Genomic DNA, 19,627 nt, shown 5'->3' with positions numbered 1-19,627 from the left:
TATATATATATATATATATATATATATATATATATCTACAGCTCTGTATGGTTTTACTGCGCCATAGAGCGTAAAGAGGTTTTTTTTTTTTCATTAAAGTTTCCGTCCTCGTAAAATCAGATGGATGTTTATAATTGTCGGGCATTAAATGGTACATGTATGCTCAGATCGCGTAATACTCGGACGATGACGTTGTGCTTCATAGATGAAGAAACTTTGTTTTCACAAGGATCAAGTTTTCCATCAGCCTTAGGTGCATCATTAACTCATCAAAGAAACGGTCGTTCAGTGTAGCAGCGACAGTCGAGCGGTAAGTGTGCGGGAAAGTAGCTCGATCTCCTGCAAATCGTGCGAATGTAGTGAGCTTAGTTATTAGATGTGTATTGGTGTTAGTAACGAGAATGTAGAGAATGCGTGAGCTGGCTATCGACGATCAATGGTCGGTATTTCCTGCGTTGGTATATACATATATGTATATATATCCAATACTATGCAGTAGATATATGTATATGCGCTATACTATTATACTACAATGTACACACACACATACGGACGCACATTCTGCAAAGACTCCGCGTCTGCAATGCACTAGGCTCTCTATATACCGTTCCCAATATACTACACTGTACCGATGTTGCTCTGACGTCGGAAATGCATGCATAAAGAGGCAAGCACGTCGCACGCGCGCTCGTGAGTGGTGCCACGTGGCGCTAAGAAAAGCATCAATCCGATCGATTCGCATGAGAATAGAATCAGCTTCGTGCCATTGCACCATTTTCACGTTTCCCTCGATCCTCCTACTGCATGGCTCCTATATACTCGAGAACGACCTTGTTCCTCGCCAATTAAATCCCTTAAAATTACTCTTCCACTGGTGTACCTACATTAAATAGCGAGTAAAAGGTGGTAATTTTATGTTTTGGAATCATCTCGTTATTATGCAGTCACGTGACGACGATCGGTGAAGGGTAATAAAGGCGTTCGAGAAAAACATGTACTCGAGGCTCGGGGCCTAAAATACTCGTCGAAGCTTGTAATTGATATGGATAAACGAGATATTTTCCAGAGTCAATCTTGGCCTTCGGTATATAGGTACTTGGATTGATATGTGTAAAATGGAACGATACACTGAAAACTTGTCAGGGAGGAGAGGAGGGGGGAGGTGATAGAATTATAGGAGTTATAAGGTGGTTGGCAAATTACTGGTCGGAGATGAGAGACGAGCTCGCGATGGCAGTACCTCGATGGGGACTGCATTAGCATCATCTCATGGCAAAGCAAACAAAACGATAACGAAGAGGAGGAGGAGGAGGAAGCAAACGAAAAAAAGAATTGGATCAAACGGAACCGGATGGTATATAGCCAGCAGTTTCAGCCTTGAAATGATCTTGCCATTGAAAGTCTGTGACTTACCATGCTGCCTCGTCGAACGCGTCGACTTTCATTAATAAATGACGCGTGTGTTGCTTCAATTGACTTTGTGGTGTGATGGATAAATAAAGCGAGAGAGAGAGAGAGAGAGAGAGAGAGAGAGAAAGGGAAAAAAGAATTAATTGTTAGAACAAGAGAGTAGAGATTAGGGCGCGGTTCGTTGTAATGGAAAAAAATGGAATTGGCGAGAGCTATTTGCTGCAGCAGGCTCAATCGAAATGGGATCAATAAGACTCGGTTCAAAAATAGTTTAGCTTTCGTAATCTTATGCACTGTTCAATGTCAATTGAGACTCAGCTTCCGCCGATCACCTTTCATTCTTCATCCTCCATTCATCCAAGCTTTGTAAAGAATCATGCATTATTATAAATAGCTAGTCGTTTTACTAATTAGTACTACTTTATATTCCAACAACTATCCGACAAAGTTTACAACTAGTAATTTTAACCCATCGATGAATTTATTCATGTCATACATTGAACGGTATTGAATAAATTGAAAAGTTGGAAAAAAAATGATCTCGCATCGATGCAGAATTTATTTAGTGCACTTATTTAAATTTCTTGACGTAAGCCCTTTACAAAGGTGAACGGTAATGTGAAAAAAAGAGCGTTACTACATCTCGAATATACTTAAAGATCACTAACAGGTAAATGAGTGGTTGTTTTATTGTAGCCTATAATTAGCAGATCATAATTAACCTTAGTGGACAGTCAATTAATTTTAATGTGATAATTATTTGATTTATAGATAATGGATAATAGTTTTATGCAAGAAGCGGCTGCTAGTTTTTTACGATGAAGCCAATAAACTGTTGACGCGTTAACTTGTATTTTAGATTACTTTAAGCCCTCTGTGATGCACAGGACTTTTTATATTCGTAAAGAGCTTGCGTTAGTGTGAAAAATAATCTATTTGTTGCTTTTAATAAATTGTTAGTAAATAAACATGACTATAGAAAATTACTCTTGCTATATTTATGAATTGATATTATTTTTAATCATTGATATTTCAGATCATAGCCTACCCTCATTAGCTATTGGCTAGTGATGCTCGATCGGCATTATTCTTCTATTTTTAAAAATTATTTTTAAAGTGGATTTATATAACTGATACATATTATATCGCGTTAAAAGACAGTTCATTTTAAGCATCAACATTGATCGCTAATGTATATAAGGTAGATGTGTCATCAATTTTACATGCTGTGGTATCGTTTCAACTATAACACATTACACAAAATTATGTTTACGTTATAAAACTGTTCAATTTTTTGCCTATGAATAAAAGAATCGTTGTCCATAAAGACTTTTAAAAAAACTCTTTCCAATAAAAAACAAAAATACAAAGAAGTGTTTGATTTAGGATCAAAGCCTTCAGTTGAATTTGATTCTCGATTGGTCGTAAACACTGAGGAAATTGGAGACTAATGATGGAAAAGACTCTATTGGGTATACATCACGCTTATTAGACATTATAGTATAGGGCTCAAACATTATAAGCGATAGGCAAGAAAAAGCTTTAGGAACGTGCGAAGAAACAGCAGTTACGAGCTTGGTCATGTCCAGTGTATGGCCACGTCCAGCTAAAATGTCCTGTGCCTAAGTAGTCATTGTAACGAAATTACACATTAAAAGGTCAAGAAACAAGGAAGTATGATGTAAATTACGAGTAGACTATACTACTATTCTTTCGATAATAAATTTACCTCTATACGCCTTTGCCTTTACGGGCTTCTTGAAAAAATCAAGCTCGTCTTCTCGAAGAAGTCTCACATCCGTATTACTATCACATACTCGTCCTTATATGTTCTATACCATACTTGCACTTGTACTTACCTACATGTGTTTATAATATGAATACACACACACACACAGAAACGTAAACACGCGCGCACAAGGATAAGAAGACGCGCGCGTGTAAGCACGTCCCGTCCGTCCCTTTTAATTTCGAGGGAAGGGGCATAAAACATTTTTAAGCAGGCAAACGAGACGTTCATCGGTAGTTAAATGGCAAATAATGTGATGTGTTAAGCGTTTCCAACTGAACGATCCGCCTTCATCTCTTTTCCCTAAATTAGCGCCGATATAAATCATAGCAAGTTTTTTTTCTAAATATAACACACACTATAAGCTCAATTTGTTCGTATATAACTTTCACGAACGGGATCCAACAGTCTTTCCTCTCCTTATTTGGCTGTGGACTAGATGAAAGCCACTTTTTTCTATCTTTTGCTTTATTGCCATTTCTCCGCTGACGATTCATTGAAATCCTGCAGCATGCACGATAGACTCGATATAAATCAATCGGGAATATTTATCTATTATAAATTTTGATTTGATTCACCGATACGTATAGAACGGAGTGTATGTAGCTTTGCGTCGAACACGACGGAGGATCGGCCGGGGAAGAAAGGAGTGAAAGGGATAATAAATAGCTCGTGATATTTAGTTGACGTATATTTATAGAGTCCAAGTCGATTAAAAGCATTAATTGATCTCGGATGAATATGCCGTGCACAAAAAGCTTGCTTGGCTTGTGTCTTTCTCTGCCACCGGTGTATATATACATATATATACGAACGCGTGTAATAATAATAAAATATATTCTATACTATATATAGTCAACCGGCAAGCCTACCACGCACAATATGTTAGTAATCGTTGTTATCTTTCACTTGACTCGCGCGAGCCACACGATTCTTGCTTCGATGATGGATAACGGATGCGCGAGGCCGCGGGCAACGATTTTACGAGGGTCCTTGAGGAACGTTTTGTTTGATCGTCCAAAGAGGTCCGTTCTTCTTTCGCCTCGTTTTACTCCTCCCCCCCACTGCTGCTCCTTCGTGTGGTGCTACGTTGCATCACCGATCGGCATCGTTATTTACAACGCGGAGAGCAGGAGCACTCGGTTAACCGTGAAACGCAATTAAATTACTCGCGGTCTCGCAGCCAGCGACAAACGTTCATTCCCATCAAAGATGGGATCTAATGGAACCAGCCGAGAGCTAATTTCAATTAATCTTATTACACACCTCCGGCGCGCTAGAGACCCCTACCAATTGATTTCACCTACCAACAGTATACATCCTATACATATCTTTTATTAAATTAACCAAAGAATTTCTATCAGGAATTAAACGGTTCATCGGAATAAGAAACTCGTAAACAAAATAGTTTCTCTCATTATTACATTCAATTTAATAAAAATAACAATAAAGCAGCCTACGTAAAATAATATTCTGCATTAGAGTTGCAGCTATTATATATATATATATATATATATATTTGCTATTACGATACGATTCATTCACGATAAGTATTCTTGACACGCGGAGGTAACGAGATCCGCGCCATGAAACGCAAACGAGTGACCGCGATAATGCGTGAAACACTTACGTTGTATCTGAAAGTGTTCTCGGCAATATATATATATATATAGGGATAGGTGAGAAAAATTTGAGGTACCGCGATAAAACTTGGTTGTGAGATTTATAAGTGATTGCAGTAGGGGTCCATGAAGTATTGCCCGCGAGGATTAGCTAGAAAGTCTATATGGGAGGTAGGAGTGCGAGACGGCACGCGTAAATATACGAATAGTAACCGGAAATGATCGTTAATCGATGAGCACGCTGCGCTGCCGCGCAAAAACGTGCGAAAGATTCGCGCGTGACTCATTGACAATGAGTACCCCACCCCACCTCTCTGCCTCCGTTCCGTAGCAACTCAACATTCTACCACACATCTTGTGTATGTACCTATATATATATATATATATACTCCTTTGGGTACACCTATATCCATTTTATACGTACCACTGACTCTCCATCGCAAAACCAATCATTTGCCATTATCGTTTCAGTTTTCTCGATATTTTCTTCATGGGTAATACAACTATACAGCCTGGCACACTCGAAACAGAACCACTTATACACTTGCAAAAATGATAATGCACTTGGAATAAGAAAAAAAATACAGAATATCCTTCTCCCCTGCAAACAACATTAGCAAAATATACGAATAGCGATTATGGCATCGATGAATACAAATTTTGAAAGATCCATATCTCTCTTCTGTAAAAAAGTGATCCGTATCGCGCAGCGTCGTGAAAAAATTCTCGTCGATTAATCTTGTTCCCCAATGTGACCGAGTTAATACATGCTACTATTTATTATTATTAGTATATAGCATAGCCGCGTGGTATTATATTATTATTTAATGCGATGCATGTCGAATGATTCTTTTCTGGCAAGAAATTAATAACCGAGATCTCGCTGTGTAATATAGGACATATAATGCAATTTCTTGCAGAGAGCATAGAGTACCTATACGGTATAAGAGAAAACGACTTCGAAATGAAAGTTAACGTATAAGCTGCAGTTTTTTGATCGTGAATCATCGCATGGGTGTAGCGTGCTCGCGCGCGGTAAGAATTATCGCATTGTTAGCTTCTTCCGTATCTCTTTAATTGTCGACCGTCCCCTTTATTGCTCCTCTTCCACCACTTACCGGTGCTCCAAGCCGTTTCGACATTTTTCCAGCCAGGCTCGTGCCAAATGTCGCGGGAATGTATTTCAAGCATCGATCACACGAAGCACACGCACAGACAAGCGCGCGCGCTTCTACACACACACACACACACACGCGCGCGCATACATGACGCAACTTCGAGTCCCCGAGTTCGTGTCGAGAGTAGAAAAGCAGATTTAATACACGTGGAAACATCGACCATTAAGACATTATAATGAAAACTTACAATAGGGGGTCATTACTTTTCATATTATACTTTACATAATACGTATATATAGCTCTGATTTTTACACGAAAGGCAATACTCGGATTGGCCAAACGGTCCATTAAACGAAGCATTGCTAATTGCGAACGAAGCCAGAGTGCAATAAATCACCATCGAGAGATAGGCACCATTGTACGATAGATAAGAATAAAATGTAACGTAACGTGTATATATATATATATATATATATATTATGCGCGATGCTCGTGATCGATTAATTGCATATGCCTAATTAATTATGTCAGATTGCTCGGGATAATGGAAATACATTTGCGTTTATCCTCAACGCGAGAGATCTTTCTCAGCTTCCGACGCTAGCTTCCCTCTGCAATTATTATTATCGTAATTATTATTGTTATTAGAATTGACAGGTTTGTGATCGAACTATACGCGCGAGCTGTACAAGGTGAACGGAAAATAGGCAATTTCGCGTTGACTCGAGCGACGCGAGACGTTGCTTGCTATTCATTTCCATCCTTCTCTGTGTTTTTCTTTCCATGTACAGCAGGATGACATCAGTGAACGCATAAAGTGACTAGAACCTAATGTTGAACGCCGCGGGCTACCGTGAACGAGCGTGACTTACGCGGCCCTGGCAAGGAGCGTGCGCGCACCGACTTATTTACACGTACGATGCTATGAACCAGCAGCAGCTATGTCTTCGGTATACGTATATATGCATGCACACAGTAGGCTCAAGAACACGCTCGTTCCTAATTGCATCGGATGTGGGTTACAGACAATATCGGCTTTTCCGCTTGGCGGCTGCTATAATCGATATACCAGCTTTGATATATATATGTATATATCACCTCTTTCCCTCCACTCCTTCCAATACTTCGTTGCAAACAGTTTCATTCCACCATCGCTCTTGCTTCTGTTATATATCAGTTTAATGAGGCTAAATATATATGTATATATTTATCCTTTCTACTTCTTGATTATTTTTTGTTTGTTTTTTCTTTTGTTTATTTGGATTCTCAAGATCTTGTAGCATGCGTCTGTGAAGCGAGTGAATAGGTGATGGAGGAGGGGGAGTTGATCTCTCCCGAGGTGTGGAGATGGAGTAACGGAAAATGAAAGAGGAGGAATCTTTGCGCCCGTAACAGAGGCACGGCTGTTCTTCGCGTGTCTCTCCTGCATTCTTCGCACGTTTCGAGGGAAACGTCTCCATCCTTCGTGGAATTTTCTCCGCGAGACTCGTGTGAGACGCTACGTAGGATGTTAAAGCTTGCGAATAACCTTCTATGAAAACGCATCTCTATACTCGTGCCAAGTGCAAATACGAGTCTCCTATACGCTTCGTTTAATTACCAATACGTGATCTTTATTCTAGCAATCGTAAGCAAATTTTGTTACCGCGAAACTTCGACCTACCGATAAATTGTCGTTTATTTATCTTTATATATTGAATTATAAGGTAACGAATTCTGTGAATGTTATTATTACAAAAGTTTGCAATGTTTTGTTAACCGACTAAAAGGAAGTAGAAACGCGAGTTTTCAATGATTTCGATGAGAGCGAAACTATCCATTACCAGAAATAAGATCTTAAAGATCACTGCTATATATACAAAATAAACAAATCTATTTTAAGAGAGCTAGTATTAAACATCGTTGATCTCGGTAGTACTAAGAGTTTCATAGCTCGGGAATGACTCGAATTGGACCGCACATTTCTGTGATTGAGATTATTATAACCGGGAGTATAAGATGTGAATTTCAGGATTAGGGAGACTGATAGATCGTTCGACCAAGTTACGAGCCATATTAAATTATTGTACTCGTTGGGTCTGAGATTTATTTGAAGCAAAGATAATGATGGGAGAGTTTGAATTGATTTGTGGCGAGGTGTGCGATGGGAGGAGGAGGGGGGGGGGGGAGAATGCACGAAATGAGTCATATCGAGTGAAAAACAGATGCAGGATCATGAGCAGTTAGGGCAAAGATAGGGAGGGAGGACAATTGGAATGGAGGAGAGGAGGAAGAGAAGGAGGTGAGGCGCAGTCATCCTGGTTATTTGGGGATGCTGGTCGGCTCAGGTGGTTGCGTGGCGGCCCAAAATAGAGACGATCGCCCGCGCAAACCCGCTCCAAGTCGCGCCGCGAATAGAGCGCGCCCACCGCCTCTTCGAGCAGCCTCGCTTATTTTAGAACATTTTGTTGTCGTGCCAGTAACGTGTTGCACGCTCCAACATCCACGCACACTTATGCCAAACCCTCTAAACAACCACCGCTCCCCCCTCCTCCTTTCTCCCATCTCCATATCCAACTCGCTCATTTTTCTACCGTCTTCCCACTTTGCCTCTTCATTTTCTTCCGCAGCTACTTAAAAACTTACCAAAAATTCCCAACTCAGACTCCTCTTAACGAGTACTTCCTCTAAAAATTATAATTTCAAAAGAATGCAGCTATATTTCTTGCTGTATACCACGAGTAACATAAACTAGCTCTCAAGCTCATTAAGGTAACTTGCTACAATTTATTCCCCGAAGTATCTTAGAGATATTCATCATTCTCCAAGCTCCAGCCACAGAGATAAATGATATTATTAAAATTGCTGGTAGTAAATACGAATGTTTAGGCTTTATTGTACAATTTACTGTTATGGAAGAGATTGCTAGATAATAATTTTGTATATTGTAATTTTCAGTGGAACTTTTAACATTATATTCTTGTCTTCGAAAATGCGTTCTAAAATCGATACGCGAGAGGGGGCTGCTGTTTTTCTCTCCTAAAATAGCTCTTTGGTTTTTTTCAGTATTTCATATTTTACTCGCTTTATCATGCTTTTATGCGAGGCGCGTAATGTCCTAATGAGGTATCGGATGGAAAGAAAGGATAAGAAAAAAGTGGAAAAGAACGTGTAAACAATTGAAGGAGATGCGAAAGGAAAAGGTAAAATAAGATGCAATTGAATGTGCGTACGCGTGGCTCTCCGAAATACATTGCTGTCGTGCACGCGCCACACAGGCTGCATCGCGATCGCTACGTGCCTAAACTGTAAAGTCTACCGGTTCGTATGAGCTAATGAAAATTAATGTCCACTGGCAACTGGTGTTTCGCATATAAAGCTTCTACGGGCATACTTCCCTTCGCGCTGGTAAACAAAGGCAGATGATGTTAACTCGTCGATATAGGGATTTAGCAATCCAACGCGTTTTTCATTTATCCCCTCGCCAAATAATTTATTCATCCACCTTGTAAATTTCTCAAATATCTTCTCCCCTCCTGAAAATCTCTCCTTCATCTTCCGAATTCCGCCCTGCTATTTCCAGCCGCTCCTACCGATTTCTCTAATTCCCTGCTCTATTTCTGGAAATTCTTACTCTTCCTTCACTCCGACTAATCCAACCTAATGCTTGGTCAGAGTCCAGAATCGCTCTGCTTCTTTCTATTCTTCTCCCTTTCCTTCATTTTCATTTCATTTATCATTCTTATCCCCTCTAAATAAAATTCTAAAGTTAATCGTACAACGAAACTCCATCGAGAGTTATATGGCTATATGCTTTTAGACCCAAGAGAATACAAGCCATTATTATAGAAAAACGAAAAAAACGAGGAAAATTAATTTTATCGCCAGCTCGAATTGGTATCGAAGCGTTGGAAAGGGGAATTTGAAGGAATTAAAGCGAGTTGATACACGAGGACTTGTTTAGCGACGTGTTCAAAGAAAATGGTAGGGGTTCAAGGTGCATTAAAGTTGAGGGAGCGTTGCAGACGTTTGAATTGAAAAGGAGAGTGGCGAGGCGAGCACGTGTTTAGTCTAACAGGTCCATCAGGTGGTTCCGGACGAAAAAGGGCCTGACGCGTGCGCACGGCCATACGTGACTCGGCTAGCTCGGCTCGCTTGGCTCGGTTGCTCGGGGGACTCGACTTCACTCGACTCGACTCGACGTCGACATCGCGCCGTGCGTGTGCCTCTACCTTTCATAGTGGTGGCCTGGCCTGTGGTGGAAGAGTGCGCTCTCGCGTACACGCACACGCACACGTGCCCACGTACACGCACCTATTATATTAGGTTCCTGCGTTCGAGTTCTCACTTACACGGCACGCGCGCTCCTTTCCTTTGGCACCCTGAGCGAGCGAAACCAAGAGGAGAAAAGAGAAACGCGGGGAAGAGTGGGACGAGGAAGAGGGGGGGGGGAGAGGAGGAGACGATAAGAAAAGGGGAAGAAGAGAGAATCACCGCGTGTGCGTGCCTCTTTCTCGCTTCTTATGCCTGCCGCGCCAAAGCTACCGCACGCGCGCACACGCGACTCTTCTTGCGTTCTTAAACCGAAATATCTCTTGATCCAAGGCGCGCGAGCGCACTCGCATTTGCATATCTCCTGCTCTTTCATTATCAGTCAGCCTTTTATACGCCTTGCACGAAAGCTTTTCAAGCTTCTATCGCGCTTGCATCTTCTTTCAACTTTAACCTGCACGCGTGTCTCGCTCCTTCCAGTCCCAAGTACGTTCGTAAATAAAGACTGATACGTCTGAAATTCACGTTGATAATTGTACAGTCAATTGTTTTTTCATTGTTCGCGCGCATATACAAAGGACCTTTGGAAGAGGAAGATTAATTATTGACAGTCACGGTACGTTTGGTCCGATCGATTATAGAGAGCACTGTGTCACGTGCAACGCCCTGACAAGATGGGATCGGCGGAATTTTATTAGGAAGGAGTTCGTGCACCTCTCTCGTAGGTGGAATGTTGTGACTGGAAGAAGCGTTATACGATTATATAAATCCTACTTTTTCCTCGTCATTTCCCACCACTATTCATTCACGAGTCTAGACTGCCAAATAGGAACGATCGATACTTCGGTTGAGAAAATCCAGCTGTAACTCAATTAATGTCGGTAATCGCCAATGTCAGTTTCAACATCAACTTGTATATATAGTTATACCAGTGGGAGAATAGCGACTGAAGGAAAAACGATATTGGCATGAGGAACAAATTTGAGGGTACATGGTTTGAATTCTTATCTCATACAGTGCGAATGTTTTATCAGGTAAAAATTGAGATTCGACAATCACGCAGAAAATCCTCTCTCTCTCTCTCTCTCTCTCTCTCTTACAAACACAAACACGCATACACTGCAGCTTTATCACCACCACAAAATCTGACAATAACATATTTACGTAGGTATATCGGCGTGTGCGTGTTTCCAGTAGAGATATAGGGGATAGTGGGTTGGGTGGGGATTTTAGTCGCGCGCCCTGGCTACGTCACAAAATCCTACGTCACTGGTGAACCGTGTGGTGGGGGTAGAAGCGATCCGGGCGACGCGACGCAGACGACAGCGGCGGCGGCGGCGGCGGCGGCGGCGGCGGCGGCGGCTGCGACGACGGTGGCGGAGGCAGTGGTAGTGGTGGTGGTGGTGGTGGTGGTGGTGGAGGTAGTACTGGTGCAGTGGTAGTGGTACCAGTAGTGGTGGTGGTAGCAGCGGCTGTTGCTGATGCTCGATGGAGGGGATGGTGGCCGCTCTCATCTCGTGTACACACTTCGTACAAGCTTGTATGGTGAGCAAAGAGCGGGGATTGGCTGGCGGCCGCGCGGCGCTTCCAAATATGGGACAGTCTCGACGGTCCATTCATAAAACTACGGGGCGCGCCGTCGCTCGGCTCAGTTAGTGCGCGACCCCCACGCATCGCGCGTCCTCTTTGCATCCTGTTCTCCACTCTGCTCTGCTCTGTTCTGCTCCGCTCTGCTCCAATCGAGCGAGCAACGCCGATACTTGGCTCACATGCACACATATACGGTGCGCAGACACGCATAATCACCTACGAGGAGACCGATAAAGAGAGAGAGAGAGAAAGAGAGAGAGAGAGAGAGAGAGAGAGGGGGGAGAGAGAAAAGTGCGAGGGAGGTGGACCAGACACGCCATCGTCCACTAAGAGAGGACAACGCGACGAAAAAAGACCGCGTGCGCGTGCTCGTTATTCGTCTCACACATACACCAATCCTTCCCAGCGATACCACATTATATGATGTCTGCATAGCAAAGGCACGCGTTCGGGATTCTCTGCTTATTCTGGATTCTCAAGTTTTCGATATGGGACCTTATATACACGCGGTATAAGATTCTCTTTTGGTGTCAGTGCTTTCGTGTGCCGCAGGCCAAGTGTATATTCGTGTTCTTGAAGAGTGAATCCATACATGGGTGGACAAAAGAGATATAGTAGCCTATAATAAATATATATATATATATATGAAACGTATGTAAGAGGGGTTGTTTCAAAGTTTTGTAAAGTTTTAAAAAAAGGGAGAAAGAGAGAGTGGGACAGAGAGAGAGGTATAGAGAAGTAGAGAGCGATTATCCCCAAAGACGGAAGAAGAGCAGCATTTTGCCGATAATAATTGCGTTGAACGATACAACTGCAGGCGAGGACACGCAGTGCGGATCTGAGGAGACCGTCGCCCAAGGAGGCGATCCACTCCAGAGGATGACGATGGACGGCATGGAGGTGGTTGGGTCGCAGCCTCACGCTGCAACCAGCCCGTTTCTACTATCCTCTCCGCCACTAGGCCATCATCACCACCATGCGACCTTCAACCTTCAGGCTGTACAACTTAGCTTCGACGCCTACCTCCCGTACAACGCCAATTCGATTTCTTCGACGAGTAGCAGTGGCGGGACCGGGACAGGAAACAGCATTGGTACGTCGACCCCGGCGAGCAGCGTGGCTTCCTCCTGCATTTCCTCCTCCACGGCGTGCAGCAAAACAGTCCCGATCCTGACTCTCTCGTCCTGCGTACAACTGCACTCTCAGAACGCAGCTGGAACCGACTCGTCGGATTACCACGAGAACCGACATCACCAGCATCATCAACATCACAATCACCACAGGTTGGACGAGCAGCATCGACACAATGACTCGCCCATTCCTGGGGACTCGGTGGATTGCAAGGTCCACGACCACGGACAAACCGGCGAGGCTGATAAGGAGTGCAGCAGGAACTGCAGGGACAGCATGCAGGATAGCGAGAAGGACAAGCCTGGAGACTTGAATACACCGGTCACAACCAGCAGCGATTTACCGTCCTTCTTTGGCCCATCCGCACTAGTCGAACCTCCGCCTATCTCAGGTACATACCACACACAATTCAAGGTTATTTAGCCTCTCCTCTCTGTCGTGTACACACTCGATCGGACGTTGACAATTACAAAAAAATATCTAGGAGTATTTACTACGCATAACGATAGTGGAACAAAGAAATACGATTGTCGAAAGCTCACGAGGAATACGCCTGATGAACGCGTCAGGTTGCGCGCCAACTGGAATATCCAGCTTTAATACGACCACGCTCGAACGTATTTATAGAGAGGGTGTAACTGTATATTTGGGGCTTAAAAATTGGATCGATCAGCGATCGTTGAATTTCGGAAGGTCTCGAGATCGTATTGAATAAATATCGTGAAAGATGTATATTGTGTTTCACCCCCGGCCATGGTAATTCAAGAGCAACTTTCCCTTTCCGAATAAGTTTCCAAGCCTCCGTTCGCTTCTGGTACCCTTGTACTCGACGCGACCGTGACTCGCGTCAAGGTTCAGAGTTCTTCCAGGGTGAGATTCGCTCTGGACAGAAGCGCGCAAAAGCACGAGGTCGTCTCTCGAGACTGTATATGTGTGTGTGTGTGTGTGTGTGTGTATCTAGATTTGACGAAAACAGCTAGCATTAAACCCACGAGTCTCTCGCGGATCAATACTTGGCGACCCCGACATTCAGAAACCCTTCTCCTCCTACTCATCTACCGTAGAGCCACTACCACCACCACTACCACCTTCTCCTCACTCTCCAACCCCTTCCCTCCTTCCCTCCCTTTCCATCCAACGACTTTGCCATGCAAGCTACGCCAGCCGGTTCATTCATGTTTTCAGTTAACCTCCACCTACGTATCTACTACCCCGTCATCCCCTCCGTTACTCCTACCCCAACAGCCAAGCCTCGACGTTTCATACACCATCACTCTCTATTTCTCTCTTCTCTCTTTCCCCTTTCTCCTTTTATCACTTCCCTTTACTGTAGATTCCACTCCTCGCTCCATCCCTCCTCTTACTGCTACTAGTTCTGGCAATCGGATTCACAGTACAACAGTTCCAAATTCATGGAATATCATTTCCGGGAAAACTTTGCTTTTGAACTTTCATTCCGTATACCAACCCACACTGACACGCGTACTTTTTTCAATATCCCCTCTTCGATCCGGAGCTCTTCCAATCCTTCCCCATGACGGAACCGCCAGACGACCACCATGCATGGGATTACAGATGTTTCGCTTGGCAGGAAAAGTGAAATTTTGCTTCGCTCGATCGAGTAATACCAAATGAGAACGGCGGTATGTTATTGTTACGTTAGTCGAGAGGTAAAGTTTTCTCTCTCTCTGGCGGTTGGTAGGGAGGAAGTAATGATAAACAGGACGTAGACGAAAGATAGTATTGGACCGTTGCGAATCTCAGATAAAGCTACCCCTATCGCTAGCCTCTTCCTGCTAGTACGTCGTTCCAGCTATTTAAATGGGTCTTAAAGGCTGCGTAGAGTTTCGACAATAAATAAAATAAAAGCAGACGCGCATGCGCCGCCTGTATATAGAAATGTGATTAACCAGACTGACCGATAACCCTTTCGATTGTCCAGGCAGCCTAGCAGGCGAAGATCTTTCGTTAGAAGAGGCCACTGCAGAGGAGGATGAAGCTGCGGTGAACCGGGATCACAGGCATCACCATCATCATCATCAGCAACAGCAGCAGGATGGCCAGGATGCGGCAGCAACGGCAGCTTCGTCCTCGAGTCCACCGCGCCATCATCAGGACGAAGCAGATCGATGCAACGTTCTCCAAGGTGGCGTCATACTTTATTCCTCGCCTCATTCCACGTCTTCTGTATCCTCGGTGCCCGCCACGAGTGTCAACATCTGCAACGTACCCACCCTAACCTACAGGGGAGTCTTCACCACCACGTGCACGCAATCGTCGACGCTGAATAATTTGCAGACGCCACAGCAGCAGCAACAGCAGCAACAGCAGCAGTCCAATCAAGAGCTTTGGGGTCCCTTACCCTCGCCAACGCTGGCCTTGGCGGGACAGCCATTCCTCCACCCTACCATCCACACCGGCCCCTACGGGACCGAGACGGTCGAGCTACTCCAGGTCGAATCCAAACCTCCCCCACCCCCGGGCTACCACGACACACCAACCTCCACCCCCAGTGGCTGGCTAACGGCGCACGAGGAAGCCTACGATCCCAATCTCCTATCCCATCACCATCCTCATCACCATCATCAGGAACCCACGCTCAAACAGGAACCACCGACTACCACCGGCTATGCGAATGTTCAGCAGCAGCAACAACAGCTCACGCCTCAACAGCAGCAGCAGCAGCAACAGCAACAACAACAACAACAACAATCCAGCGAAGCTTCCGGTGTTCAGCTAGCAGAGTACAACCCAAGCACGTCGAAAGGTCACGAGATCCTCTCGCAAGTTTATCAACAGAGCGCTCTACCGCTGAAACTGGTTCCAGTGAAACCCAGAAAGTATCCAAACAGACCATCGAAAACGCCGGTTCACGAGCGACCCTACGCCTGTCCCGTCGATGGCTGCGACCGTAGGTTCTCCCGCTCCGACGAGCTCACGCGGCACATTAGAATTCACACCGGGCAAAAGCCCTTCCAGTGTCGAATCTGCATGCGATCGTTCTCCAGGAGCGACCATCTGACGACTCACGTGCGCACCCACACCGGCGAGAAACCATTCTGCTGCGACCAGTGCGGCAGGAGGTTCGCCAGGAGCGACGAGAAGAAACGACACGCGAAGGTGCACTTGAAGCAGAGGCTGAAGCGCGAAGCGACGCACTCCAATCCCAGGAACCATCAGCAGACGCATTCCTCGCCGTCGTGCAACCAGTAGGCTTCGAAAATTCGCGCAGCCCCTCGAAATGGCTGGGAATAGACGCCGACGGAGACTTTTCGACGGAGACCTTTTAGACGGAACGCACCACCGTCAGCGACTGATTCGTCATCGATCATCGTCGGCTGATCGACAAGCCGCCATCTTCACCACCACACTGTGCTTACTTATTGTAGCCGCAGTGGCACCTGCAAATTCCTAGGCTAAATTCTTATCGTAGATATCGCTAGGTACTTAAATTTCTCTCTTCCTCCTCGATAACATGTACTATATATATATATATATAATAGGATCGCGATAAACATATTATTCGGACAAGTAAAAATTGTCTATTTCGAGGCTACGCTTTGGCTTGGACGAATATCTATTGGTTTTCGAGGAATAATTCTTGGGGGGGGGGGGGGAGTCCAGTTGAGAGCGACTAGCGAAGGGGCGAGTGAGCAGGGCCACCGTAAGGGAAGGGAATGCATGGTGGAGCGAGGAGTCGAGCGAAGAGAAGAAAAACGAAAAGATGCGTATGTTGGCCAGTCCCATTCCCATGACGGTTTTATGCTCTTGTTTGCATCCAGATAGAAACGAGACGTAGGCGCGAAAAATTGGCAAAAGTATGTATATGTATGTACATATATATATATATATATATATATAGATGGTAGAAGGCGCAACGTGCAGGTGCCACCCAACGCACGACCAGTGCGAAGCGGGCTCCTCGTATCGATACCAGGACTCGAGAGCTTCCGGCCAGATAAAAAATACAGATAGAGACGATGTACGGTGATTGGCATTGGCGTGGCGTCGAAAAAACCAAGCGCACCGCCAAATAATTATCGCATCTCGCAGTATCGATTCGAGCTCCCGCCAGTGATATTGCGGCGAGCACTCGACGAGCTTTCGAAAATCCGTTCATCGCGAAAATTGCAGCACAGTCGAGACACATGTATGTAATGCATAACGAAGCGATACCCGTATCATCCTCGATCTTGCAAAAATTATTCTCTCGAGTGTCGTTCGATATTCTCGTTTCGTGCCAAGTATCAACGCGAGATTCTACACGAAAATGCTATAAAATAGTATAATTTTCCGATCTCCTGCTACTATCTTGATGTTAGCTAAGATCGCAATCTGGAAATCGTAAAATGTCCGAGAGGCGTGTGACCGTTGACTGCGTGCCCGGATAACTTGGTACTTTTTTGCGTCCTTGAACCTCGAGTCTTTCAATCGCGTGACTGTGCAATCGCTTTTTACCGTTCACAAACGCACCCTTGATCGCGAACCTCGCGCCTTTTTCCTCTTTCCCCTTTATCTCTATTCTCTTGTTCGTACCTTTTTCGTGCCCCGACCACGCTAAAGCTCGGATCTTTTCCTGCCCGATGTCCCCGCAATAATCCAATGTCTCTCTTTCTTTCTCTCGCCCTCCCTCAAGAGCTCCTTCCACTTCTCCATCTGTACATTTCTTTGCTCTATCACCGCGCGAACATATACTCACCGCCAGAAAACCCCACGAGAAATGGCAATTAATCGTATTCGATCATCGTTGTTAAATGGAACTTTTTTTGTACATATGTATATAACGTGTTATATGTATGCATAGAGTATGTGTAACTGACTGCAGGACACTGTAAAATCTGTCGATCCCCTCCCCTCCTCTCTCCTCTTTCCTCTCTCTCCTCTTTCCTCTCTCTCCTCTTCCCCTTCCATTCCTAAAAATTCGTACAGTTATCTAACGTAAGTGTATATATATATATGATTTTTAGCGATTATTAATATTATGTATATGTTGCTCTATTTATTAACACGACGGATATATATTATAAATATATAAATATATTGTTAAAATTAAAGAATTATTTTTATTGTTATTATATTCTATTAAAACAACGTGCATTGCTTTTTGTGAAAAGCGAACAGGAAAATTTGATGTTTCAAACACATAAATTTAAATGAAACGATGCACGCGCTTGCGCCTATACAATTCGAGCTATTTGAAGCAAAAGAGAAACTGCAGAAAGCTGACGATAAATTTAGGGGAAAAGTGTTTAAGCGCGTACATCCTTAAAATATACTTTTTTACAAATGACATTATTCTACTGCTAGATAAAATGTATGTAATTATTATATATATATATTATAATATGGTGCTCCAAGTGCAACGCACGTAAAAAATCTTCCGACTACCTGTATATTCGTGTTGTCGTCGTCGCCGACATTGCCGACGGTGTGCCTACGACGATTATTAACAAAAATACAAAGTTAACAATGAACCAAACTCTCGTTATTTCTTTCACCAGTTTTTCCATCCTATATACCTATATATACATATATGTGTGTGTATACCAAAACCTCTTCGACGATTCTCGATCGTTCGGTAAAAAATTTGCCGGGTGTAAAGAAAGAAAAAAATATATTCGTCTGTCTTTGTAAATAAATGGTGTATCGATATAGGAACGATTTTGATGGAGCAACGGTGTACCGTTAGGAGTTATCGAAATGGTTACACGGAGCAGCTGTTTTTATGTTGATATAGAGAGATTAAAGTGACAAACGGGGGAGAAGCTGAGATACGCGAAGCTTAATATAGTCGTTTCGCAATAAGGCTAGATTTTTGAAAAGCCCGCCACGTATATGCAAACGCGAATTCGAGGCATAAGCGGTAAATGCAATTGGCCGTAATCAACGAGCAGCGGGCATTCATAAGGCGAGTCCCCGCATTTTACACGTTACCTTTCACCGTAAACACGCGTTTGGCGCCTAAACGCGATACCGTCGCGTAGTTGGACGTTCTCTCTTCAAGCGTTATATCGCTATTTCATTAAACCCGGGATAACCGGAGAACCATTTTATTATCCTCTCCTTGCTCAATTGATCGTTCTCGTTATTTTACCTTTTTCTTTAGAAAACAAAAAAATAACTTTCTTCGTTCCCCCTTCATTCCTTTTTTCGTACGCGTGCGATCATAGCGGAGCGTTTATGATTATTTTTAAGCTACAAAATGCGTCATTCTTATCCTTCCATCCTTCTCGCACCCTCCACGATGGAAGATTCTTTTAACGCTGGGGCGCCAATTGAATCGAATTTAATTCCAGTCGATCCCTGCAGATGTACCTCTATATATGGTGCCTTCCTTCTTTTTGATAAGTAAGCTCAACGAACGGACCATTATTCTCACTTGCCACCTTCCCCCTCCCCCTCTACTTCGCGCCAACTTCACGCCGCAATGCACGAGCAAAATGCAGCCCGTGTCCTCTTCCTGAGCACGAGGAACGCCCAATCCACGATTATTATCTCCTAGACAAGCGAATAACTTGTCGCTATTATCTTTTGACAAGGGAGAAAAAATGATACGAACCTTCCCTCCCCCCTCCTCCTCCACCTATACCTTCGTCCTTTATATATCAAGCTTTCTCAATTGGTAAGAACACTATAGCTTCGTGTCCACATAGCTATAGTACATAGGAGTGTGCGCGTACGAATATCACTCGTGTGCGTTGTGTTAAGCTAAATGA

At 44.0% G+C, this 19,627-nt stretch overlaps 1 protein-coding gene across 2 annotated transcripts in view; it reads left to right on the top strand.

Annotated features, from left to right (window-relative positions):
* Positions 1–18,379, top strand: part of sr (stripe) — a 28,325-nt gene extending 9,946 nt beyond the window's left edge. Inside the window, exons 1-3 of one of the 2 annotated variants that reach the window (XM_066742494.1) lie at positions 308–439; positions 12,598–13,302; positions 14,854–18,379. In XM_066742494.1, coding sequence (XP_066598591.1) covers positions 12,660–13,302; positions 14,854–16,124 — 1,914 coding nt within the window. In that variant the 5' untranslated portion in view covers positions 308–439; positions 12,598–12,659 and the 3' untranslated portion in view covers positions 16,125–18,379. Of the gene's footprint in view, positions 1–307; positions 440–12,597; positions 13,303–14,853 lie in introns of those variants that run through there. The other variant, XM_066742492.1, reaches the window with a different exon arrangement.
* Positions 18,380–19,627: the final 1,248 nt, after the last annotated feature.

The sequence above is a fragment of the Prorops nasuta genome, unplaced genomic scaffold, assembly GCF_024137725.1.
Source record: "Prorops nasuta isolate Cenicafe-Biocafe unplaced genomic scaffold, Cenicafe_Pnas_1.2 PNAS00030, whole genome shotgun sequence".
Classification (NCBI taxonomy): Eukaryota; Metazoa; Arthropoda; class Insecta; order Hymenoptera; family Bethylidae; genus Prorops; species Prorops nasuta.
This window is presented reverse-complemented; position numbering and strand designations above follow the sequence as displayed.